We start from the raw sequence: 26,376 nt of genomic DNA on the forward strand, positions 1-26,376 counted from the left end.
ACATAGTAACTATAGAAAGAGTCAAGATAACAGTTTGATATTATACATGCTAGTCCACATCATAAAAATAGCATATATTCCATAAATTCACGTATTTATACTGAATATGATCTAACTAGCTCATATGTGTTATGGCCAATTTGTTTGTGATTGCTTGTTAAGAAGTTGAGTATATAGTTAAAATGTTAGGTATTTTTGGTTTTGTGTTATTGATTTCTTTGTGGTTTGTAATGAAAAGAATATTTTCTTTTTTAATGATTTTGGCCTCAATTTAAAAATCCATCTTTCTTCACTCAAGAGGATAGCAATATTTTTGGAGCATGTTTTGTTTACATTTATACACCATTTTTAATTAAAGTTGATTTTAATGTGTAACCTGTGGAATCACTCTCATATACAGAAGTTACACTTCATACTTAATTCTAGGAAATAGTTGCAGTGGAGCAGTAAATAGAATCTCATAGCTTTGCTACTAGATCATACAGGCATGGACTTTTGGGGTGGGGGAGGCAAGGGAAGACATTTAGGTGTTCAGTTTTAATGCAAGGAGAGGTTCCTACTAGGATCAGAGTAAATTGTCAGAGAGATGAGAGTCAGAATTTTTGAATTTGGCATGTAAGATATGAGTGACTTCTTTATATTGTTGTGATTGGTGCATGAGAAATAATTTTGCTGCTGTTTATAATACTGTAAACTTCTTGAAATAAATGATGGGAGGCCACAAGAATGAGCAAAAATTCAGAATTTTCAGAATTTTGTAAGTATTATGTAGACAAGAAACCCAATCTGGTAATAAAGATCTCTTTTAAGATTTATAAACTTCAGTCGTAACTGTTGAAATCGCCTGGGAAGATTAGATATGAAACGAAACAGAGAGCCAGACTCTGGGGCAGGTGGAGCTTGGGCGTCAGTATTTCCCAGAAAAGCTTCACATTAATGTGTGGTCTGAGTTGAGGATTAGTTCTTCTAATTTGTTCACAGTGCTTAGCAGGTGAGGCAGCTTTGTTTTGCAATCGTGAAATGTTAGGGAAATAACTTGTATCAATGCATTTAATTACGCAAACCAAGTTTTCTTGTGACACTTTCATCCATTATGTGGTTTTACCTCCTTTCTCCTGATCTTCTTCCTTTTTTCTAATAGTCCTAAGGAAATGCCTCCCCCCCTTTTCTCTTTCTTTTTTTTTTCTCAGCTTGATCCTAGGGCTCATGTGTCCCTGAGGAGATCTGCCTGCCTCTGCCTCTCCAGTGCTGAGATTAAAGTCTGTGCTACCATGCCTGTCTGAGGAAATTATTTCTAAGAAATTGAATTTCTTGAAACATTTTAATATTTTGTGTTTTTGAAAATTTTATTTTACTTGTTTCAAACTTAGCTTTTATATTTTTTATTTTGTATCCCCCTCCCCATGACTTATAAAGGGAAATTAGGAATCACCTTTAAAAATGGGTTATCAAGCTCATTTAATTTGGTATTTCTTAGGAACATGTAAGGTTATAATTCAAATACTTTGCTTTTATAGCAAATTAGTGTTTTGAAACTGTTTACTTCCAGAAACAGTTCCGGCTAGCGTTCCACCCCAGCAATGTCATGCTCTTGCTGTTGATTCTATTTAAGGCGTACAGAGTTAGTGGACCATTCTTTTGTGCATTGTACTTTGTGGCTGTTCACTTTCCCCATCTCAGTGTGTTGGAGGTACTTTGCATGTTCATTAGAACTAATGTTTGGTTGCTGTTTGTTCTTGCTTTAAAGAGAAGGACATTCCAAATGAAGTCTCGTCTACTCCTAGGTTTTATTTTGCTGTCATTGCTGTCCACTTGGCTGCTGACTGCACATCTTGCCGACTGCTCTAGCTGATGTGCTCTCTAGCTGATGTGCTCTCTAGCTGATGTGCTCTCTAGCTGATGTGCTCTCTAGCTGATGTGCTCTCTAGCTGATGTGCTCTCTAGCTTTTCTTGCCTTTACTGAGCATGCTGTTGATTACATTCTAGCCACTTCTCTAGTGCTGGAGATGTACCTGGAAACAAAACAGTTCCTGCCCCCTCCCTTTATTTTTATTTTTTGAGACAGGATTTCTCTCTCTCTTCCTCCTCTCTTTCTCTCTCCCCACCCCCTTCCCAACCTCTACTCCTCACACTGGCTTTCCTGGAATTTGCTGTAGAGACCATGTCTGGCCTAAGGAAATAATTTCTAAAAGTTGAATTTCTTACATATTTTTATGTAACATTTTTAATATTTATGTAAGTTTATATTATCTTTAAGCTTGTATTTTAATGGAAAAACTTGTAGAATTGAACATTGTAATAGTTCTCATTTTTGTCAGAGCTTTAAATGGGGAGATGTGATTTCCTTTTTATGTAACATGTCATATCATTAAGGGAAATCGGTATAAAATGTTTGCTTTTAAAATGCATAAATTGCATGTATTATGTAATATTCTTCATGAGGTTTTGCTGAAGATTCAGTTCAGTCCAATTGAATGCAATTATGATTTTACTTTTTTTTGTTTCTAATTTGTTATTACTGTTTTCTATGAAAATATTTTTAGTTTTTGCAAATAATTTAGTAGCATGCACTTTTTCTAGGCCGTTCAGGTGTATACACACAGATGATAGATGGGGTAAGTTGAAATGTTTAGAAATGTCCTCACCCTTCTAGGAGCTTGTGCTATTGTAAAGTGCAGCCTATGGATGTGGCACTTAATCTAGTATCAGCTTGAGTCAGGAGTTCACCATTCAAACCAGTGTGGAGCCCATGTGGGTCAGTGCGTACACTTCATTACGTAGCCTTTTATGACAGTGGCACCTATTAGGACATCTAGTGGAGACGATGGAATTGAATGTCTCTAATTACATAGGAAGGTGACATGCCGGTCAGCACCAATTAATCTCTTTTGAACAAGTTTTGTAAGCATAATTATGTGTATGGTGAGATGGAATTCATAAAAGTCTTGAATAATAAGAGTAAAATTTATCTTATGAAATAACATTCTTAGAAGCATACTGTTTTTCTTTTAGATTTCAGAGATGTTTCTGAGTTCAATTATGAAAACAAAGTAATATTTTATATTGGGAATTATAAGTAGTAGGAAATACTTCCTGTAAGAAAATGATTTTTAAAATAGTTTTATGACTTTTTAAAAAGCAATCTTTAAGTTGCTTGTTAACAGTTGTGATAATATTCATGGTTTTATTTTCTGCAAATGTTCCACGCATCCAGAACGGTGGGGCTGCATATGTGGTTCAGAGTGCTTACCTAGCATGCACAGCACACAGTGTCCTGAGTTTAGTCCTCAACACTAATCAGCTGGGCATGTGGCACATGTTTCTAATTTTAGCTTCCCAGAAATAGAGGCAGATGGATCAGACGTTGAAGGTATCCTCATTAAACACAGGGGGAAACTGTAGTGGTGTAGTGTATCCCTGGGCTAAACAAAGAGCTGTTAGGTAAATGGGAAGAACATTGTTGATACTTTAAACAAAGATGAACGAAAATATTTTGCCCCACTTTCTTGTTTTTAAGATGCTCCAAGCCATAGAAATGGGAAAAGCAAGTGGTCATTCCTGTTCAGTTTGACAGACCTGAAATCAATCAAGCAAAGCAAAGAGGGTATGGGCTGGTCGTATTTGGTATTCTGTCTGAAGGATGACGTCGTCCTCCCTGCTCTGCATTTTCATCAAGGAGATAGCAAACTACTGATTGAGTCTCTTGAAAAATATGTGGTATTGTGTGAGTAAGTACCAAATTACTTTCTGCTTACTGAAACAGGATCATGGTATTAATCCAGGTCAAGCTATATGTACTTGTCACTGAGCATCGGTGACTTGTGCGTACAAGGGCATCAGCATCTTAACATTTTGCTGGTTATTTGGATTAGTGATTGAATAACGTTTGAGTATTTTAAACCTTAAACTTTCTATCAACTTATTAGCTTTTTACATTTATATGTTACATCTATTTATTGTTGTGCATTTGTGCATACGTGTGGATGCATGCCATGGCATACATATGAATATTATTGGCTCTCTCCTTCTACCATGTGCATCCCTGGGATTGGACTCAGGTCATCTGGGTTGGCAGCAGGGACCTTTACAGTGATCCATTCTTGCTATCCCAATGTGTTAGTTTTTTTTTTTTTAAAGGGAAAATTAGTCCAATATTCTTATGATTTAATGATGATGGCTCAGTAATTGTGAAATATAGTTTCTTAAATTACCTATTATGTATCTGGATTTAAATATATAAGTTGGAAACAGGGCCCTTTTGCTTTGCAAAAGTCCAGACTCATTTATTCACCTCTGGGCACACAGTTCCTTTCTTCTTCTTATTTCCAACAGATACTCTTTAGATGTCATTTAGAAACGACTACACTGATCTCTTGATGATAAGACAGGCTTGCTTCTGACCTCTGAGGTGTGATGTCATGGAGAATGGTGACAAGTAAAGGACAAAACTAAGCTGAGGGGCACATGAGGCTGAGATGCAGTGGGAGCTCCCAGGAGCTGGGGGAGCTTCATCTAATGTGTACTGAGGTGAACAAGGAAAGATTCTTAGAAACAGCAGCTCCGAAGTTAAGACTTGAACCATTAGCATGGAAGGAAGGAGAGAGTTGGCAAGAGAGGATATTTTGGCTGGAGAGAAGAGCAGAAATGTGCTACAGTCTCAGAGTTGTTGTAGGCCTGTGATGTTTGGAACAGGGAGAGGACCAAAAGTTAGTTATTACATGGCCGTAGAGAATGAATGCTTCAGTGTGAAGGCTCTTATAGCCACATTAGCAAGTTGCTCAGTCACCCACAGGAGTCAAGGTGGCCTGCACTAGGAGAGTGGTGGGTAAGCTAGAGCTATTGGGTGTTGTAATTGGTTGGGTGTGTGGAGGTGAGGAGGGAGAGGTGTTAAGAGAACTGCAGGAGATGGCTGTTACCTTCATTAACCAACTCCTCACTTAGTAGCAGAGTTTGTACTTTTCCAAGTTTAGATACTATGAAAAGCCCAGAGTAACCGCAAAATTGAAAGATTTTTGCCCATGTGCTTTTTGGCACGAAGGTGAACCTGTACTGCATTGGTCAGCTGTCTGGCTGGCACTAGCCACACTGTTTTATGTTAGTAAGAGAAAAAGGCAGGCCTGTTTGGTGGGCTGGATAGACTGGGGAGCGCTAGTTAGATTTCCTAAGAGATAATAGCATTATTAGAGAAAAAGTTCCTGGCTGTTGAATATCAGACATTAAGATTCAGGCATTTTAGCACCATAGTTAGTTTGAGTATTAGCCAGTGTTGTGACATCATTCACAGAAGAGGCTGTTCTGTGTACGATTTTGATGAAAGCATTGTATTTAATATGAGGGAAGTGTAGTAATCCCCTTTCTGTACTGGTCACGGCATACTTTGGAGATGTAGGCTTAGTTTGCTTTTGCTTTTTGAGACAGGTTCTTGCTCTGTAGTCTGGGTAGGTCTTGAACTTGGAATCCTTCTTCCTTAGCTTCTAGAATGCTGGGATTACAGGTATGCACCACTCTCTGGCTCAGAAGTAGGCTTAGTCTAAAGCACTTTATTTTAGATGTGTTAGCCTCTCTTGAACTGAAAAGAGGTGTGCAGAGAGGGGTCAAAGTGGTATTAGGAAAAGTAGTTGAAAGATGTAGGAATTTGAAGAAGGATCCTTAGTACCACACTCTTCCTGTGGTGGGCAAAACTCTGCCTTATCATAGCTCTGTGTGTGTGTGTGTGTGTGTGTGTGTGTGTGTGTGTAGAAAGGATCCTTAGTGCAACACTTCTTCCTGTTCTGGGTGAGACTTGGCCTTGTCATAGCCCTGTGTGTCTGTTGGGTGTATGGGTGTGGTGTGTGTATTTTGTTTTGTTTTAGGGTCTTAATGTAACCCAGGCTGATCTTGAACTTGATATATACCAGATGCTAGTCTTAACCTTCTAATCTTCCTGCCCTTGCCTCCTAAGTGCTTGGATTACATACATGTGTGTTTCTTTTATCTTAAGTTTCATCACATGACATACCTTTCTTTGAGTCACATGGTTTTTGTGTTCCTGGAACCACTAAACTCTTCTTTGTCTGCAGCTCATTTATATATACTATTGCTTCTATTTGGATCAGTCTCTTTTTGGAGTTTCTGAGGTCTCAATTTGATACTTACTTCTCCAGAGGGATTTTCCTGGATACCTCCTCTCCATCTAATGTTTATTTCTGTCTCTACTCCTCCCTATTTATTTCCTTGATTGCTTTTTTTCATGTCACTTAAGAGTATAATTATAGGCGGAGGCTGCTTCTTCATTTCCCAGCTGCCCAGGCCCCAAATAATCACACAGAAACTTCTATTAATTAAAACACTGCTTGGGCCGGGCGGTGGTGGCGCACGCCTTTAATCCCAGCACTCAGGAGGCAGAGGCAGGTGGATCTCTGTGAGTTCGAGACCAGCCTGGTCTACAAGAGCTAGTTCCAGGACAGGCTCCAAAACCACAGAGAAACCCTGTCTCGAAAAACCAAAAAAAAAAAAAAAAACAAAACCCAACACTGCTTGGTTTATTAGCTCAGGCTTCTTATTAACTAACTCTTACATCTTAAATTAACTCATTTCTGTTATTTTATAAGGTTCCGGGATGTCTTTCTCCTTCTATAGCTCCATGGTGTCTCCCTGGCTCCGCCTACTTTCTCTCTCTACTTTCTGTTCAGATTTTCTGCCTGGCTTTACTCTGTTAAACCATTGGCCAAAAAAAAAACAAAAAACAAAAAAAAAAACCAAAAAAAACCCCCAAACTTCTTTATTAACCAATGACAATAAAACATATTCACAGGACACAGGGGAATCCCACATCATATAATTTTGTCTATTGTGCTGGCTAGTTTTATGTCACCTTGACACAGCTAGGGTCATTTTCGCATAGGAGCCTTCAATTGAGGAAATAGCCCCACCAGATTGGCCTGTGGTACATTTTCTCGGTTGATGATTGATGTGAGAGGGTCCAGCTCAGTGTGGGCAGTGTCACCCCTGGGCTGGTGATCTTGGGTGTTACAAGAAAGCAGGCTGAGCATGCCAGGGGAAGCAGGCCAGTAAGCAGCACCCTCCATGGCCTCCTATTCTTTCCTCCCCAAGTTGCTTGTATCCATGGTATTATATGACACAAAAGAGAAACCCCAAGACTTCTATTTATTTACTTCTTCCATGTTCTGGTCTTCTAACGTCAACTTCATAAGGATAGAGGTAGTATTTGGTTTTTGTTTTTCCTAGTTCCTACCCACAAAGGCTAGTACATTATAGATACTCAATTAAAGTTGAATGAATAAATGATATGATGATTGCCAGTTTGATATATACTTTTGAAAAAGTAGCTATGAGAAGTAAATTTTAAATTAGTTTTATATGATTTCAAAGGAACTGAAAGACTGGTACAGTCTCAGGAAATATAATTTTTTAAAATTTTTGTGGTTTTCCTGAGACAGTGTTTTTGTCTCAAGACCTTGACTGTCCTGGAATTCACTAATGTAGACCAGGCTGGTTTCAAACTCAGCATTCATCTCGAGTGCTGGGATGAAAGGTGTCACCTCCACCACCCAACATTTTTTTTCTTTTAATACTGGGTGAATTTAAAAATAGTAATAACTTAGGTAATTGAATGTGTATTGGTGGCCGTGGTATGTAGGCAGGATATAATATTTGTTTTCTGAATTTACAAACATAATAAGTAGGCATAGGGGCAGAGGTGATGTTAAAATGCTATTGTTAGTGAGATGTGAGAGCATGGCCTTATGGTTGTCAGCATAGTTTGAGCTCACTTTTTACATCCTGATTAAGGCCGGATCACTTGCCGTGCAACTGAAAACCGCCTTCTGCCGTAAGAAGATCCATGAAAAGGAGAGGCCTGGAAAGGGCTCTACCAACCACGCTCTCTACTCCCTCATCTCAGCACACAGGTCTCCAGGAAAGAGAGTTTCTTTAGAACTCACTGCTGTTTAAAAACGGGAAGCCATGGGGTGGTGTCCTAGATGCAGCACTGCTGCTTGCAGGAAAGGTAGCAGTGCAGAAGTATGGCTCCTGCCTTGTTCACGTCTTCATTGCTGTGACAGAATCCTAGACAGAAGCAACTTGAGGAAGAAGGAAGCGTTCACTGTGGCTTGTAGTTGGGTGTAGTCAGTCATGTTGGAGGATTCATGGAAGCTGAAGCTTGAGCCGCTGGTACCGTTGCATCTGAAGTCAGAAAGATGGGAGTGGGTCCTTTTTATTGAGTCCAGCACCCCAGCCTGTGCAGTGGTTCTGCCCACAGTAAGATGGCTCTTCCCACCTCAGTTCAGCTAACCTATCTCCTCCCTCTGCCATGCCTAGAGGCTTGTCTCCTGGATGATTCTGAGATACAAACAAGATTTATTATCTCATCTTCCTACAGTATTAATATTAACCCCTTCAGTATTGTTTTCTCCCCACTGAGCTGGTCTCATATGGATGAGCAGAGAATGCCAGTGAGTCTTATGAAAACCAAGGATGCTAGGCCAGTGGTGTATAATTTGCCATTTCAGTTTTAATTAACAGCTTCTTCTTACTTATTTCTTAAATGGTTTTCTTATTCTAGATAACCAGTGTTAACATTAATTGGTGTAATAAGTTTTTTTTATTTATGATCATCAATTAATGCACTATATTCATTTGGAGATAAGAATGGGAGTTCAACTGCAGTTAAGAAGAAACCACCACATTGCAGCATGTAACCACAAAAGCTTTCCCTAGAAACTAAAGTGTATGCTAGCATGTGAGTGAAGCATTCTACGCGACTGAGTGACTTTCTGTCCCAGGCTGTGGGGTTTCCCCCATTAATACACGAGTATCCAAGCAGTAAAACATTTTTCTAAAAAAGCCAACTTGGTTGTATCATCATATTACACTAACCTTTTGCAGGATTAGTTTCTGTATATAAAGTTTTGGTGTTGTGAGTACTCTATAACATGGATTTAAAAACATGTATAGATATTTTGCCTGCATGTATGTATTGTGTACATTTTGTTCCCTTTTTATAGAATGGGCAGGGCTTTTATTTTCGTTATTAATTTAGATTTTAAGTAGCTTGATGTTATTTATAGTTAGAAACAAAATCACCCCAGCACCAGAAAACCCAATTCCTACCTTACCTGCTTTTCAGTGCACATTTAAAATTGGCCTACTGTAAGCATGACCTGTGAGAAGAGAATCCAAACCTGCATTTTAAACATCCATCCTAATTTTAGAAAAACATTGAAAATGTAAGGGTTTGATTGTCCCATGTCAAATGATTGGACCACAGTGATTAAAAAAAAAGCCAAGAAGTTTTTTAGCTTCTATTGTCTTCACAGACCCAGTGTTGTTTGTGACCATGTAAGGAAAAGATCCTGTTTTGGATTTCATATCCCCTCTACCATTGCTGCTTTATTCTGTTGTGTTAGAATCGAGACGAGATAGCTGTTATTAAAGATCTTATCTCAAAACATTTATAATGAACTAGAGGTGTATTGTAGTAGGAAAACACATTTAGTTTTTATTTTAACCATAGAACATTTAGTAAGTCAGTTGTAATCTATAAGTCTTCAAAAGTAGAAAAAAGAATGGTTAGTTTGTCTGATTCTGTGGAATTAGATGTGTGTTTGGAAAGCACACTGCTTATTCTGTGGTTACTAAGAAGTGTGGAAAGATACCTGTCCCTAGAGCTTTAGTAAGAAGACTAAAAACACATGGTCCCTGAAAATGAATGTATATAATCATTTAAAATACTTTTGTATGTATGCTTTTATTGTGGTTAGCATCATCACCGAGGAATCTTCATATCTCATATTTTTAAACATTTTGTATTGTAATGCTAATAAGCTGTGGAATAAATTTGGAAACTCTCCAAATAATTTCCTATTTTGTATATATATACTTGAATCCTACAGTTTGGTGAAAATGACATTTATATTGTAGACTACTCCATTGTAAATTATATCCAAGAATTCAGTTTCATTGAAACATAAGCACCTTTTGGCATTCCCTAGTAAAAAAATAGAAAAATATGTATTTGTTATATTGCATTTTAAAATTTAACATCTCATGTTTCATGAGGTTTCCAAGCTTTGTTATAATAACTCTGTATTTGCTAATGGATTGAACTTTTAGAGCTAGACTTTTTTTGGCGGGGGGTTAGGTTAAGTATGCAGTAGTAATTATTCAGAAGATATTTGAAGTATTGTAGTATTTTCTAAAAATCCCCCTTTTTAATTACAGGTCACCACAAGATAATAGAATACTTCTTGTCAATTGTCAAAATAAGAGTCTTTCACAGTCTTTTGAAAATCTTCTTGATGAACCAGCATATGGCTTAATACAAGTATGATTTTCTAGTCCTTAAATATATCTTTTATTTATATATTATCATTTGGATTCTGTCATTTGTGTTCCTCATCCCCTGGCATTCTCAGAGCTCACAATGAGCAGGCGAGTGTGTGTGATCTTTATGACACTACTGTGTAATCTTAGAGTAGTATATATACACACACACACACACACACACACACACACACACACACACACACACACACACACACACACACATAACTTGGAAGCCCCAGATACTCCCTTGATCCTTATTTACTCTTAAACCAGGTTTTTGTTTATCATAATAGGGCAGCATATTTTAATCATGCTTTTCATTTATCTGAAGGACCACAGAGTGAGCCATTTCACATTAATTTTTAGTAATCTTAACTTTTATTTCCCACCTCTGCAGATTGTTTTGGGTACTTCCGTGTATCTTATTGCTCTAAATGTGTTAGGCATGCTCTTGCATTTGGCCACAACTGTGCACTGAGCATGTGCAGACTCTTGATTGTTTTCATCCTTTATTCACTTAGCACACGTGCTTGAGTGCTTGCTGTGTTGCTGGCACTTTTTCTTGACCTTGGGACTGTGGAGATGAACAACATAAAATGGAGATTTTAGAAAGGAGCAGGACAAGAGGATTTGTTCTTTAAAATACGAAGTTCTTCTGAGAGTTATCAGTAATAAGTAACTGTTTAGTAAATGTAAATTACCAGGCACTTTTGGCTTTAGAAAATAATCCTAGGGTTAGACACAGAAAAGACTTTGCAATTTCCCAGACAACTCTGCCCTTGAAGAAATAATTCTTGACAAGAGTTTTGCTGCTAATACAATTAAAGTATCAACTCTTATCCAAATAAATTTAACTTTTAAGTTTTGTCATCTATTTTGTGTTAGTGTGGTAGTGCACACTTCAAGAAAAACAATGTGTATATTTTTTTTGTGAAGGCAGGCCTGCTAGACAGAAGAAAGCTGTTGTGGGCCATTCACCAGTGGAAAGTAAGCGCTGTGTACATTTCTGTATGCAGATTGAATGAAGCCTGCAAAGCATTTGTTCTGCAATTCAATCAGTAGCACATTAAATTGCCATTTATTATGCAATTTTAACCAAATGGATTAGGTTTAAATTTTTCTTTCTAGAAAAAAACTAAAATAATCATAGAATACTCTGTTTTAGCTCTGATTTCCCTCCTTTTAAAGCTTTGCCTTTTTTCTACTTTTGGAGTAGATTTGGTCATTATTTTAATTAATAATGCTAATATTTTTCTTTTTACTACATAGAAAATTAAAAAGGATCCTTATACAGCAACTATGGTAGGATTTTCCAAAGTTACAAACTACATTTTTGATAGTTTGAGAGGAAGTGATCCCTCTACACATCAACGACCACCTTCAGAAATGGCGGACTTCCTTAGTGATGCCATTCCAGGCTTAAAGATAAATCAGCAAGAAGAACTGGGATTTGAAGTCATCACAAGAGTAAGTGGAGATTTGAAGTAATCTAACTCTTAACATTGTAATAGGAGAATGCATTCTGAATACTGCAGGAAAAGGAACTCATTCTTCATATCTACTTCCCTGTAACCCATTCATAATAGTTTTTTGCTAATAAGTATATTTGATGGTGCTAGCTTGTCTCTCCATTAATGTTGCTGTGGTTGTTTTTTGGTAATAATGAGGAAGTTGTTTTATGGAGTGCAGAGAAGTTAAAGCAGTGCTGAATTTGCCTGTTAAGTTTTGTTTGCAATTTGCCCACTTCTGTGTAGGTACCGGAAGCATCTTGAAATGATACAGAACTTGCTGTCCTTACAAGTCTTTACTGACATTGATGGGTTTGGGCACTGCATTAAGGCAAACCTTTATATAATGTTCAACAAAGCTTTTGAGTTTGCTGCAGTTCTAGGCTTGCTCATAATTATAAAATTGTAAAATTTCTAAATTGTGGAACTTAATTAAAGGCTTTATCTTTAAATGGTATTTTTAAATTACCAGTATCTATTAATTGAATAAAAACAGTAGAAAGTGCGAAGTGGAATCAGTGAATCATGAATCAATTTTGAGAATTGCAAACTTCAGTTTGGAAGAAAAGCTATTTTAGAGTGTGATTAGTGGAATAATTATATAGTCTATCTCTCCCTAATAATACCATTTGATTTGAGGGTTTCATAGAATTGATGTTGAATGCTTTTACTCATGTAATTGAAAATCTAATGGCAGGACCTTTTTAACAACAAATGCTTTTAGTCTATGAAATCTCTGAATTTCTATTCCAGTTGTTTATGTTTCTTAGGAGGGGAAATGTCTGTAATACTGGCTAATAAAGCTCATTAACTTAATACTAAAAAATCAAGGATACTAGGAGCAGTAGAGCTCATGCCTGAGAAGCAGCATCTTAGGAGTTTTTGTATGTGCCTTATTTCACGTTACAGCTGTGTGAGAAGTGCTGTGTTTTTTCCTGTTTTAGATTGATTTGGGAGAGCGACCTGTCGTGCACAGAAGGGAGCCCGTGTCACTGGAGGAGTGGACCAAGAGCGTTGACTCTGAGGGAAGACTCTTAAACGTGGAGAGCATGAAGCAGAAGATATTCAGAGGGGTACTGCAGCTCTGATACTGATTGTATCAGCTTTTGTTGGTTTGGGTTTTGATTTCTTTTGCAGGAAGAATTGACTCATTTCTTTAATGAAAGCTATATTAGAGTTTCTGTACTGAATGGAAGAGTGGGGGTGCTCACAGTGCCTGTGTGCTGACACCGGCATGTCCATATGTCTAGGAGAAGACACTTTTTCTTTGTTCTCTGGGTTACATGAAGAGGCTTATAACAGTGGCTGGCCTTCTTCTTACCCAGGAAGGTTGAACTTGCTCCTGAGCCCCGCTGTCCACTGTCCAGTCTGCTATCTACTTGTATTTGGCAGTTTGGCAACTGCTTTCATCTTTAGGATCTGGACATAAGAAACAAGATAGTATTCATTGAATTGAATTATTTTGGGGTATAAAATTTAAGTATTAAGTTTCCCATTTATTTATATTCAAGTTTTATGAACTTAGGGTATTCTTTTTTTCTTTCTAAATTAATATAATTAATATAAATACTTTCTTCAGGGTCTTAGTCATTCATTAAGAAAGCAAGCGTGGAAATTTCTTCTGGGTTATTTTCCTTGGGATAGTACCAAAGAGGAAAGAGCTCAATTACAAAAACAAAAAACGTAAGTAAAAGATGCTTTTATGTGTTTATCAGAGAAATTGAAGTAACCCACCTATTCAAATTAAGTTTATGTGAGGAATTGGAATAGGCCAGGAAATGGTAGAACAAATGGTAGATTTCATCGTTTCAATTAAAAAATTAGAAGCAGTGTAATTATTTCATACCAGAAACACTTGTTTGGAAGGATCTTATTATAGCCATTCTTATGAATATGTGAAAATGTGGTAGAATGTTCTAGCTTCCTGTGCTGACTTTATATCAGTCTTCGGTTAATACTTAAAGACAGCTATGTAGATGTTCATGTATGAGTAGTAAATATATGTGTTGCAAGGAGAGGGCTGCTTGTTCGTCCTGGCCGCCTGGCTAGCTTAGCCCTGAAATAACCACACAGAAACTATTAATTAAATCACTGCTTGGCCCATTAGCTCTAGCTTTTTATTGGCTAACTCTTACATCTTAATTTAACCCATTTCTATTAATCCAGCTTTATAAATTATATATATTATATTTATATATAAATATATAAATTATACATATATTTACTCATATACTGGTCACATAGATGAAAGAGTCTTATTTCTTCTTTTTTTTTAAAGGATTTATTTATTATGTATGCAGTATTTTGCCTGCATGTATGCCCGCAGGCCAGAAGAGGGCATCAGATCTCATTATAGATGGTTGTGAGCCACCTTGTGGTTGCTGGGAATTGACTGAACTCAGGACCTTCTGAAGAGCAGTCAGTGCTCTTAACCTGTGAACCATCTCTCCATCCCTGAGTCTTTTATTTCTTATAGAGAAAGACATTTCTTCCTTCTTGGAGAGAAAGATAGTTGACTTCCCAGGTGTTTTTTATGTCTAGTTTTCAGTACAGCCTTGGATTTGAAACCATTCTCAACCATTCTATGCATCCAAAGTTTTTGTAAATCTTAGCCTTTCTTATATCTACTAGCAAGTTTTCCAGTAAAAATGATAGGAAAACAAAATTTTAAAGTTGGGTTTAAAAAGTTACTTGAATTCTTATAATTATTAGAAAGCTTTAGTGAATAAAATATTGTATAAGTTTAGAAATCATTTCAAGAATTGTTTCTTTTTAAGTATACCTGAAATTCTAGCAGTTAATTCCATCCGTTTCTTGTTTTCATGTATGTCTAAACATTTCACTGTCATGTTTGTAAACTTAGATACCACGAATGTCATAATACTCTGGTACACTGTGTATAGAGAACCCCAGGAAATAGTGTCACAAACACAAGTCTCAGTGCGTTCTCGGTGTGTATTGTCTCTACAGCGATGAATACTTCAGGATGAAGCTGCAGTGGAAGTCTATCAGTGAGGAGCAAGAGAAGAGAAACTCAAGGCTGAGAGATTATAGAAGTCTGATCGGTACGTTTCCATAGTAACTTTGGAAACACAAGAGGTCTTGATAAGATTAAAGAACAAAATACATGCTATGATACTGGGACTCAAAAATAATCTCAATTGTTTAATTTGTCTAGAGCTTTCCAGTGGCTGTGTGTGTCTATATGTGTGTGTGTGTGTGTGCATACACGCACACAAACACACACACTTATACACACGATGTGGGTAAGATAGGTGGATGACTGGGGTTATTGGCCAGCTAGTCTCACCATTCAGTGAGAAATACTGCTTCCAAAAGAGTGGGGTGGAGCAGTGGTAAAAGACACTTAAGACTGACTTTTGGGATCATGCATACTCATACCCCCGTGTACACATGCAAAATGTATTCATGCTCACCTCGCACAGGAGACTGTAGGTCTTGTGGATCATATGAATAAGATGGATTTAAGTATGACGGAGAGCTATTGGAGCATTGTAAAAGTATGTTACTTACATTTTGTTTTTTCTGCTATGTGAAAATGGGTCCTATCAAGTTGTAAGTAGGAATAAGAAAGCTGTCTTAATAATACTTGTTAGGAGGTAGAAGTCTAAGCAAGAGATGGTGGAAGTACAGGGCTAGAAGACTCACATTGTTGATAAAACTTACAAGAATTTTAGTGTATTGAATACTGAGTGGAATAGACTTATTTTCTTGATTTGAGGAGCCAGGTGCTCAGTATTGCCAGTTACTCAGATAAGACTTTGAGCAGAAGAGGAACACGATCCGAGTTCTGGTTTAGCAGTACACCAGCTGGTGCCTGCGGAATGCTCTAGAGGAGCAGAAGTAGTGGGAGGGAGACCATTTGAGGTCATCGCTAAAGTCCTCATGAGAGGCCATGGCTGCTGAATGTCCCAGAGACTAACAGCAGACAGACAGGCTTGTATGGAGACTTGAAGCTGCAGTGTGCGCTCTGCAACTCCCTGGTGGAGGGGGATTGGAGCAGAGGTGACAGCAACATCTAGACTTGTTTATTTGGAGAGCCAAGTTAACACTGTGGCTAGAATGGAGGTAGTTGGGTGGGAAGTGCAGTGAGTTTGGTGGGAGGTGAGAATTTTGGGTTCTGTACGTATTTTAAAGATTTAATTAGTGTCCCAATGGCAGTCACGGGAAGGAAGGATGAGTGTCACAATTAGAGTGAACAATTGGAGAAATGAAGCTGCTGGGCTTTGTTGACTAAGATGGGACAAGCCAGAAGAGACAAGTTTGTAAAGGGCTATTTGGAATTCAGTTTTGGATGATAATTTTGGGTTTTCACCAGTTAATATGTCAGGATGAGGTGCCTCAGGTTCTAGGGTGAGTTAGTAGCTGGAGAGAAACTTAGGGTTACTAACATACTGGTTAAGAGATTGTGTGAAGAGTGGTTTAGGAAACTAGGTAAAGATTTGACAGATAAGCGGTATGATTGGAAGAGGCCCCAGAAGTGAAAGTACTTAAGGCACTTTCATTTACAACTGAGGGTGTCGTGAAGAAACCAGGAAAAGAAACAGGTGAGAGGGGAAAGGACAACAGAAGACCACAGTTTCCTAAAAGCCTAACGAACATGGCCAGGAGAGAGGCCGCGCTGTCGAGACGAGGAGTTGACAATGTGGGCAGTGCTGAGAGCAGCAGAGGCTGATAGCTTCAGGGAATACTCTGTGGTTGGGTGTGACAAGATGGTTAGTCTGAGTTCAAGAGGGAGGAAAAGGAAAGAACTTGGACGTGGCACTTGTAGCTTTTGCAAGCTTTTCTTAAACAGATGGAGTGTGCTGATAAGGAGCTCTGTGTAGTTCAGTAAAGAAAAGTTGACCAGACTGAGGAGGAGGACAGGAGTTAATAGAGCAGCTACAGAGTCCCCCTAGTTCTGTGTTGGCTGCTGGTGATGGAGCTCATGCATAGGAAGACGGCCTTAGTCATTGTCAGAGAAGCTCATTCATCGTGATGGGAGAGAGGGGAGATGAGACTGAATTCCCATGCAGGCTGGTGATCTTTTTTTTAATTTTAATTCGTGTGTGCGCCCGTGTGCATACGTGTGCGTGCTGGTGCACATATGTTGTCAGAGGACAGCTTCATGGGAGTCAGTTCTCTGGGCATTCTCCTTTCATTAATTAAAGCTTGTCAAGAATTGAAATTAAAAAATTCTATGCTTGTTGAGTAAAAACTTTATATAAGAATTTGTTTTTTGAAATATGTGATTTTTCTTCTTTAGAAAAAGATGTCAACAGAACGGATCGAACAAACAAGTTTTATGAAGGTCAAGATAACCCAGGACTGATTTTGCTTCATGACATTTTGATGACCTACTGTATGTATGATTTTGATTTAGGTGAGTTCTATAAAGTTTTGATTTAAATAAAAACTTCTGTGTATTTAGTTTAGAATTTAAATTTATTAGCTGGTTTGGAAATGGTAATTGCTTTAGAAGCCTGTGAAAGCTCTAAAGCTATGACTCCACAGGAGAGCCCTAGGTTGCCACAGCAAGCCAGAGAGGCACTGTGGAATTATTTTAATTTTTTGAGAGAATTCTAGTGATACCTTCAGGACGTTACTGTGTTAGCTGAAATAGCTTTAGGGATTTAGCAGTAGCTTGCTCTGTTTCTTTTGTTGAAACTAAGGCTGGATGTTTGGCCTTGCTGTGTAAAAACAAACGAGGAATAAGGGTGAAAGGGTGAGCTCTCTATTGATTTCAAGCTCGGAGAAGCTTTGAGGACTGGTGTAATGTTGGACAGGTGCTCGTTAGTTCAGTGGACAGAAACACAGACTGAACATCTTTTTGTAGCTTGAATTATAATTGTTCTTAATAATAAATACCTGAAGTCAGGAATGCTGAAAGGTGAGAGGAACAGAGCAGCCACCACTACCTCTACCAATGCTCAGACCAAAGGGGCAATCCTGTCTCTGAATCTCCAGACTGCTTCTGAGCTGCTGCCCTCTCTCTCCCTCCTTATATTCCTCTCTCCACCCAGCCAGATCACTCCAGTCTCCACCTCCCCAGTGCTGGGAATAAAGGCGTAGAATCCCAAGAGCTGGGATCACCATTGTGTGAGCTCCATTTCTCTTTTATATAGCTTCAATCTCGTGTAGCCCACGATGGCCTTGAACTCACAGAGATCCCTCTGAGTGCTGGGATTAAAGTTGTGTGCCACCACTGCCTGGCCTCTATGACTAACTAGTGGCTTAGCTTAGCCCTCTGATCTTCAGGCAAGCTTTATTTGTTAGATTACAAACAAAATGTCACAATATCTTTTACCTGAATGGTTTGAACCAGATGTTTCAGATTTTATAGCTTTTTGGATTTTGAGAGCTTATTTGGAGGTTCTATCTGGGGAGGGAAGCCGCTCAGATCCCCTGGACTGGATACCATTTCCCTCTATTTGGAAGAGGTCATCCTTTGAGTGTAAAACTTCAGGAATGACTTTTGCGGAGTGGTAATGAGGAAGCAGACATTCTTGCAACAGCCAGAGCAGCTGAATCAACTCTGGAGACCAATGGAGTCACAAATGTAGTAGCCAGGTCTCCCTCACATCAGACTTTGGAACTGGAGTGTGCACATAGAGTTCATTTTGGGCATTCCTAATCTGGACATCCGAAATGCATCAAAACCCAAAGCTCTCACCCCTTGATGAACTATTTGGGATAAGTGTGTAGTAAACGGAGCTGTTAGTTGTTTCTTGAAGGAAGATTAGGAAGACATTAAAAATGCTGTGGGAAAGTCTGAGAACCATTGTTTTACACTTCCTTCTTTCGGCAGAAAAATCCTAATTGGATCTCTCGGGTTGTGGAGTGGAGTAGATTGGTTTGTGAGTCCTACCAAAATGAGTTATTAGGACTGGCATGGGAAATGGGAAATCATATAGGGAAGGGACACCACAGGGGAGAAAACTTAACAAAATAGTACTGTTTTGGTTGGTCTTACTTTGTAGCCCTGCCTGGCTTATAACTTGATAAGTAGATCAGAATAGCTTTAGCCTTGAACTCACAGCATCCACCTGCTATTGCCTCCTGAGAACGGGGCTCAAGGGAACCAGCATTTTTAAGTAGCAAGAGACCTTGAGCTGTTTCCTTCCCAAAGCATCAGCCCATTATAAATAATAAATAATGCACGTTTCTGAACTACCATTCGAATGGCTCCCAGCTAGAGACTGTCAGAAATAGTGTTTTCTAGATTATTTCGGTTGAACTTCGGGCATCTTTTGGAGTAGCTGATTGGATATTCATCACATTTAAACTCAAGTGAACCTTAAATTATAAATAACATTTTCTCCATTGCTTATGTTTTTTTCTCTTAGTTATGGTTTTAAAGGTATTAGCCTTTTTAATGACAATATATTGAAAATTATAGAGCTCTTATTAAAGTAAAAAAATGTAGCCAGTTCTGTCTGCCATACCATTGTGAGCTTCATATTAAGTCATTGAAAGCATATGAAATGACTTTCAGGTTATACAATGCTGTCATACTTGATTTGATTTTAATTTTAAATTATAATAGCTATTTAAAGAAGTGAGGCTACTAGTTTCACTTTATCAATACAGTGTATTGGTTCAGAAAGTGACTCAAGGTTCATTAAAAAGATAATTGATCCAGGTTTGGAGACTCTAATCTTCGTTACTGGCTAGCATTCTTATCTCTATGGTTCTCAATCTATGGGTCATGACTCCTTTGGGGTTGCATATCAGATATTCTGCATATCAGATGTTTAAGCTATAATTTATACCAGGAGCAAATTAAATTATGGAGAAACAGTGAAAATAATTTTATGGCTTGGGTCACCATGACATTAGGGTCACAGCATCACGAAGGTTGCGAACCACTGCTCTCTCCCTTCAGCACTCCAGTCCCTTGCCATTTTCACATTTTACTATTGTAGAGAATAGGAACATTGTTTTGACAATGGGTGGCACCCATGCATTCTCTCCAGCGATAATTTTGAGATAAGAATTCACATATGACTGTGCATTCTGCCAGAAATAGTTTGAGAATTGTATCCATTTGCCATCTCTGTCCATACTAACCAGACCTTCTAATCAGACGCTTCAGGTGTCTGAAACATAGTTAAGGTTCCCATGAATGACTGGGCTTATTAGAAGCGGAGATGGCCGACTTTGCAAATAGTGGACCACATCTCTTATCCTTTACTTGTACCATAACCAAGGTAGTAAATCTAGTCTTCTGATGGCTCCCTCATATTGACTTGTTTTCTTAACTCACAGATGAATGATGAGTAAAATACATCTTCCTGAACTCAGTGTTGTTATTGAGAAAAACATACAGAAACTTAAGAGTAAATTTTACTTGGAGAACACAGGTATTATTTTTCAGGAAGTGTCTGTGGGCCTTTTGTTTTGTGACGTTTTGTTACTGTGGATGTCACAAAGATGACTCTGAATATTCAATAACAAGTTAAATTCTGTTCAAAATACTGTGTGCAAGAAGGAGCTACAGTATCTAGTGTTTTTAAGAATAATTTTTTTGGGTAGCGGTGCTGCATACCTTTATTTAATCCCAGCACTCAGGAGCCAGAGACAGGCAGATCTCTGTGAGTTCAAGGTTAGCCTGGTCTACAAAGTGAGTTCCAGGACATCCAGAGCTGTTACACACAGAAACCCTGTCTTCAAAAACAAAAACAAAAACAAAATTTAACTTTTGAGATTTTTAAAATTTTATACTCTAGTAGATAAGCTTACTTACTTGAACAGTTGACCAGCGAGTAGACTGAACTTTTCTTTCCAGGATAAGAAAATGTATAGCAGGGTTATAAGGAATGTTGTTTCTCCATGCTTCCAGCTATAATTTTAGGGACATACAGTAGAAACTGAGGTGCTGCTGATTAAGATGTAGTCAGCAGTAGTGCAGAATCCAAGGGCAGGCGAATACAATGTAACCCCCCCATTACCCTTCCTCAAACAATAATTCTGCCCCACAACCCATACCTTGAAGAACATCATCTAAAAGAACGAAATAGTTTAAAGACTACCTGAAGATAAAGAAAAATTGACAGCTTGCCTCAGCTGAGACTTAGAGAAGAAATAGAGTGAGTAGTGCTCTCACAGGAGAGCTGAAGACTTAAAGGATTAAATTAGCTTTTTAGAAAACTTTATTATTCGTACCTTAATAACAGAGCACTTCCCACCAGAGGAAGATACGTTATAAATCTTTTGAATAGCACACTTTGAATTTCTCTATCATAGACTGTGCACTGCCTAGAACAGTAGGATCATACTCCTTTGCACTTTGTTCAGGTCAGATTAGATTTCCTTCAGACTTTAATTGGCTTAGTTTTATATTCTCCTTTATTTCATTGTCAGTGCCAGATTGGAAAAATCCTCATGATAACAGTTTAATCTTCTTATCTTTTCTGAAACCCTGTGTTATTTTCCAAACATCTCTATAAACCTGGAGACATATTTACATTTAAATATGATATTCTCTTCTCTAAATTTCTTGCTTGAAACTATTAAAAATTGGTTGTCTTTTGTAGGGAACTAGGTGTTCTCTTATGCTAATATGAGTAGTGTCTTATTTTCCCACAGGTAGAGATTAGACATAACAACAATAAGATTATATGGGAAGGCATTGTAGCCTATGATAGAGCACAGGCTCGTGGTGATGTAATAAGATTGTGTGAAAGGGTATCGTAGTGAACGACAGCTCAGGCTCGTGGTAATGTAATAAGATTATGTGGAGGGGCATTGAGGTTGATAATAGAGCACAGACTCATTCATGGAGATGTAATAAGATTGTGTGGAAGGGCATTGAAGTGGGCGATAGAACACAGACTGATGGTAATGTAGTAAATGTGGAAAGGAATTATACTGGATGATAGAGAATAGACTCAAGGCAAGTAAAGCTTCACTTTTACTATAAGGAAATATGAGGTGATATGAGTGCCTTTTTGTATTATGTGTTTGATCAGAATTTTCTGAAGAGACTTTGGCTTACCTTTATTCCTGGTTAAAAAAAAAGATAAAACAAGAATGAGTGATGGACACTTGTTTGTAACTTATAGTAGTACTGTTCGGTTCTCCTTTTAAAGACATATGGCCTCCCTAAGAAAGATTTTGCTGAGTAAAAATGCAAGTTCTGGATTTGCAAATGAAAAACACAGGAAGCTTTTGTGTTGAGCCTAAATGGCATGAGCTATAAAGTTGTAGCTCTTCTTGGGATAGAGGCAGAAAGCACAATTGCAAGTTCAAAGCCTGCTGGCCCTACAAAGCAAGTTCTAAGTCAGCCTGGATCACTAAGTGAGACTTTTGTCTCAAAATAGAAATGGAAAAAAGATGAAGATGTAATGCAGTGGCAGAATGCTTCCTGTCATGTCTTCCCCTCAACACCGTCACTAAAATAGCATAAAGCAAAGAAAAATGTTGCTACTTTTAACACTTGTACAAAAGGTACCGCAAAGTACAAGTGAACAGGAACTTTCACACAACAGTTCCTTTGTTGACAGAGAGGGGTTTAGCAGCTAAAAACCACTGCTGGCTCTTCCAGGGGATCCAGACTTCATTTCCTGCTCCCACAGATGACGTGGATTCTGTTTCCAGCACCTGCTCACAACCTTCTATAACTCCAGTTCTAGGGGATCAAATCCCTGCCTCTGAATACCAGGCCCACCAGTGGTATACAGACGTACATACAGGCAAAATACCCAAAGCATAAATTAGTATGCAAAAGAGTCTGGTGTCTGAAAACCACTTGTAAAACAAGAAAACTGAGGTTTTTATAGAGTAGAAATAAAGAAATTTGACATCCAGGTGAAAAGCAAAATGAACAGTTTAAGTGAAAGATATGATTTCTCCCTCCTCCCCCTCCCCTCCTTTTTTGAGGGGAGGTTTCAAGACAGGTTTCTCTGTAGCTTTGGAACCTGTCCTGGAACTCCCTCTGTAGACCAGGCTGGCCTTGAACTCACAGAGATTCTCCTGCCTGTGCTTCCCAAGTGCTGGGATTAAAGGTGTGTGCCACCATTGTTCAGTGGGTGTGATTTCTTAACTTGCAATTTTTTCACATAGTCAAAGTCATTACTGAGAAATTACTGTAGAATCAAGGAAAAGGTAGTTAAAGTTACAGCTTTAGATGCAAGGATACTTTAGGATGAAACACAGTTGCTAGCTGTGGTCAGCCAAAGATTATCAAGGGAAGAGAAAAGCCCAGTGTTGATTAAAGGTGGGGACAGTTAAGTGGTTCTGTTTTTGAGTTAGCCAGTGCGGTACACGCAGAGCTGGTGGTCACGTGAATGATGTATAAATACAACTTGTTGAGTCTATTTAATGCTGTATGAATGAACATGTGTTTTGGCTGACTACACGACATGGATAACCAGTGAAGGGAGGTAGCCCTCACAAGCCTCACATGTCTTCTCACAGCAGCATTTGTTGTCTGTAGTTCTCGTCTGGGGACGGAGCCCTTGATACTTCGTCCTTGAGTGGCAGCATGGCAGCTGGTGGTGTTGAGAGCTTAAGAAGCCACGTTGTTGAGATTTCATGAGTAGCACTTTCCTTTCATATCCATGCAGAGGACTTTCTGGTCCTCTGACTCTGTGCACCTTGCAGTCCTCTCCTCAGAGGTATAGGGATTGTGCGTGGATGTGTCAGTCAGCAGTGGTCCTCTGCATTCTGCCCGAGCTGCTCCGGAGAGAGGCTTCTTTGATGGGGAGGGCTGAGAGCTGCACCTGTCTGGGGAGTGAGGATGCTTCACATTCTTGATCGTGATAGCTGTTCTTGATTAAAAATGTCAGTCAGAAACAACTGATCTTTCCACCTTTTTGTTTTCCTTTCTTTGAATGTGAGCGTTTGTTAGTTTTTACTCAGAGGAAAGTATTTTCAGCTGTATGCTGGTGATATGCACAAGGGATTCACAGAATTTAGGTTTTCAGAGACTTTCCCCTTTTCTCCTTTTTTCAGGATATATACAAGGAATGAGTGACTTACTTTCCCCTCTTTTATATGTGATGGAGAATGAAGTGGATGCCTTTTGGTGCTTTGCCTCTTATATGGACCAAATGGTAAGCAGAGCGATTCCTTCCTCTGTTCAGACTGAATCTAAAAGTTCAGTTTATTAGTATAAGATTGATTATAATATCTAGCTACTATGATGGAGCTTGAAATCATTACTGCATATTTTGTTTTACTTCTTTGTAACAGGTTTTCAAGAGCCTGGCAAACTATTAGAATTATTTTTCATATGAAAAGGTTGATAATATCTGCTGGTAGTACAGTAATTATTGGGTTTGATATCAGTAAATGCTTAATGTTCTGTAGGAGAACCATGTGTCATCATAGACTATTGATGAATAGATGACTGAGTTTTGTGAACTTCATGTTAGTTTTATATAATAAAACTTAGTGTCGGGCTAAGTAGTCTTCTGACCTTTACTGAGTGTCTTGGAGTTTGTCATTATAAAACCTGACTTATCTCCACATGTGCTCTTAATTGTGAGTGTCTCAGACACTCTCTTAGAATTCATTCCTTGTTATTTTCCAAGAAGGCTGTGATCACTAGAGTGTCTAAGTGTACATATTGCACAACAACATTCTATCTGTCTTTGGTGATATATCCTGGAGGCAGAGTTCTAGGGTAGTCATGTAGAGCCACTACTAACAGATAAGGAGAAAAGTCTTCTCAAGCAATCAGTTAGCAAATGATTTGGAGTAGGTGAGTGGGTGGAGGGAATATGACTAGATAGAGGCGTATATGAAATTTAAAGCCCTGACCACACAACAGATAAACTTGATGCTAAGTCTTTATTGTACATACTGTAATATAGTTTAATTTAAGGCTTCAGATGTGAAATTGCAAAGTATATGTCTTTTATTCTCTACTCTTCTCATTTACCTATTTTTTTCTTCATCAATTTTTTGTCTGTTTCCTTAAATCCATTGCCTATATTTTGAATTTATTCTCATTTCTCTTAGTTCTTTTCCAAATGTGTTCAATAAGATTTATAGTTTTTAAATGTTTTATTGAATCAGTGCTTACTTAACTTAGTCCTTTGCTGTGAGTTGCCTTTGGATCATTTGGAAAGGTAGTTTTGGAGGAACCTAGCCATATCCTTGTCTTGTCTTTTTGATTGATTGATTTGCCTGCCTTCTTAGTTCCAATTACTCCCAAGTGATCTAGAAACCTGAGGCATTTGTTATAAAGGTCTGTACAACTGATGATAATTTCATAAAAATTGTCTGTCCTCCTTGTTTTTATCTTTTTCCACTAGGACTATTGTATTCTTTGTAACAGGATTATATATTTGTAGATAGCAGGGAGGTGGTTCAACAGATTTTTAAAAGAGTGAATACATGAATCTTTCCCAGTATTTAGTTTAAACTTCTATTTATAGTATGTATCTCCAATTAATTGTGAACATACTGTGTTTATTTTCTTGTTATAATTTTTCAACAAAACAACTGATCGGCATAATTGACAAATTTCAGATGCCAGCATGTATGCGCACGTGCATGAATGTAGGTCTTGTATATAAAGACGACTCTGTTCATTTATAATTTACAGTCTTTCTCATCTTGTGTACCAAGAAGTTTCAGTTTCTTCATTTTGTCTTTTTTTTTTTTTACAGTAAGTATTCTATCTTTTCTTTTCCATAGAAGGTCTGATGATTGTTCTAGTCTATATTCTAAAATGATCTCCTGTATTTTTACAGTGTGTCTTTCCTTTGGAAGGCAGTGTGTGGCAGTCAGGACCTGCTTGCTCTTTTGTTGTCTTACTACTGCTTCCTATGCTTTAACTTGATGTTGCTTCTCAACTTGTTTTGTTTGGCTTTACTCTGTGTTAGTGTTTACTGTTTTTGTGATTGCTGAACCTAATGCCTGTAGATCATTTTATTTTATATGTAGTTCAAGGCTGAGACTTTGTCTTATTTCGGAAATGTTTGCAAACTACAAATAACATAATGAGATTTGCTGTGTTCATCATCTGTTTTACTGTATAGATTTACTCTCGCTTTTTCATTCCTGTGTTCCCAAGATACAGCCAAAAGTCCTTTATTCCCTATCATTCTCTCAGAGGACTTCTGAAATGAATATTCTTTCAGAGTAGATTTCTGTCATTTCTAGACGCCTTTTATAGCATGGCTTAGTCATGTTGGTACTCCAAACCAGCTGAAACTTTTGACTGTTAAAGCAGAAATCCTGTGGATTGGTGAATTATTTTGTCTTTCCCAATAGTTCTTCTGGTAACTGCGGAACTATGTTCTGGAGGCTTGAGTGTATTAAGCTGATTCGTTAATTTATTGAAGAGAGAGTTTTACAATCAAGAATGGCTTCTAAGCTGATAGTTTTGCTAAAGTACATTATAGTATTATTGAAAAAGTGTGAGGGGATGGTGTGAAAAAGTTAGTCTAAGACTTTTCACAAGGGCTAGGGAGGTAGTGCAGCATAGAGAAGTAGAAGCTTCTGAGTTAAAGGGTCAGAGTATCTGAAGGGCTTTGAGGTTGTTTGTCTCCGTGTTGAAAGGAGCCTAGTCAACCCTGAAGCTGTTTGA

General features: G+C 38.1%; 1 protein-coding gene across 2 annotated transcripts in view; it reads left to right on the forward strand.

Annotated features, from left to right (window-relative positions):
- Tbc1d15 (TBC1 domain family member 15) overlaps nucleotides 1-26,376 on the forward strand; it is a 56,088-nt gene that overhangs the window by 19,798 nt on the left and 9,914 nt on the right. Inside the window, exons 5-13 of one of the 2 annotated variants that reach the window (XM_075954776.1) lie at nucleotides 3,518-3,728; nucleotides 10,222-10,324; nucleotides 11,263-11,313; nucleotides 11,596-11,793; nucleotides 12,779-12,907; nucleotides 13,414-13,517; nucleotides 14,805-14,899; nucleotides 17,101-17,217; nucleotides 23,790-23,890. In XM_075954776.1, coding sequence (XP_075810891.1) covers nucleotides 3,518-3,728; nucleotides 10,222-10,324; nucleotides 11,263-11,313; nucleotides 11,596-11,793; nucleotides 12,779-12,907; nucleotides 13,414-13,517; nucleotides 14,805-14,899; nucleotides 17,101-17,217; nucleotides 23,790-23,890 — 1,109 coding nt within the window. The remainder of the gene's footprint in view (nucleotides 1-3,517; nucleotides 3,729-10,221; nucleotides 10,325-11,262; nucleotides 11,314-11,595; nucleotides 11,794-12,778; nucleotides 12,908-13,413; nucleotides 13,518-14,804; nucleotides 14,900-17,100; nucleotides 17,218-23,789; nucleotides 23,891-26,376) is intronic. The other variant, XM_075954777.1, reaches the window with a different exon arrangement.

This window comes from Microtus pennsylvanicus, chromosome 20 (genome assembly GCF_037038515.1).
Source record: "Microtus pennsylvanicus isolate mMicPen1 chromosome 20, mMicPen1.hap1, whole genome shotgun sequence".
Classification (NCBI taxonomy): domain Eukaryota; kingdom Metazoa; phylum Chordata; class Mammalia; order Rodentia; family Cricetidae; genus Microtus; species Microtus pennsylvanicus.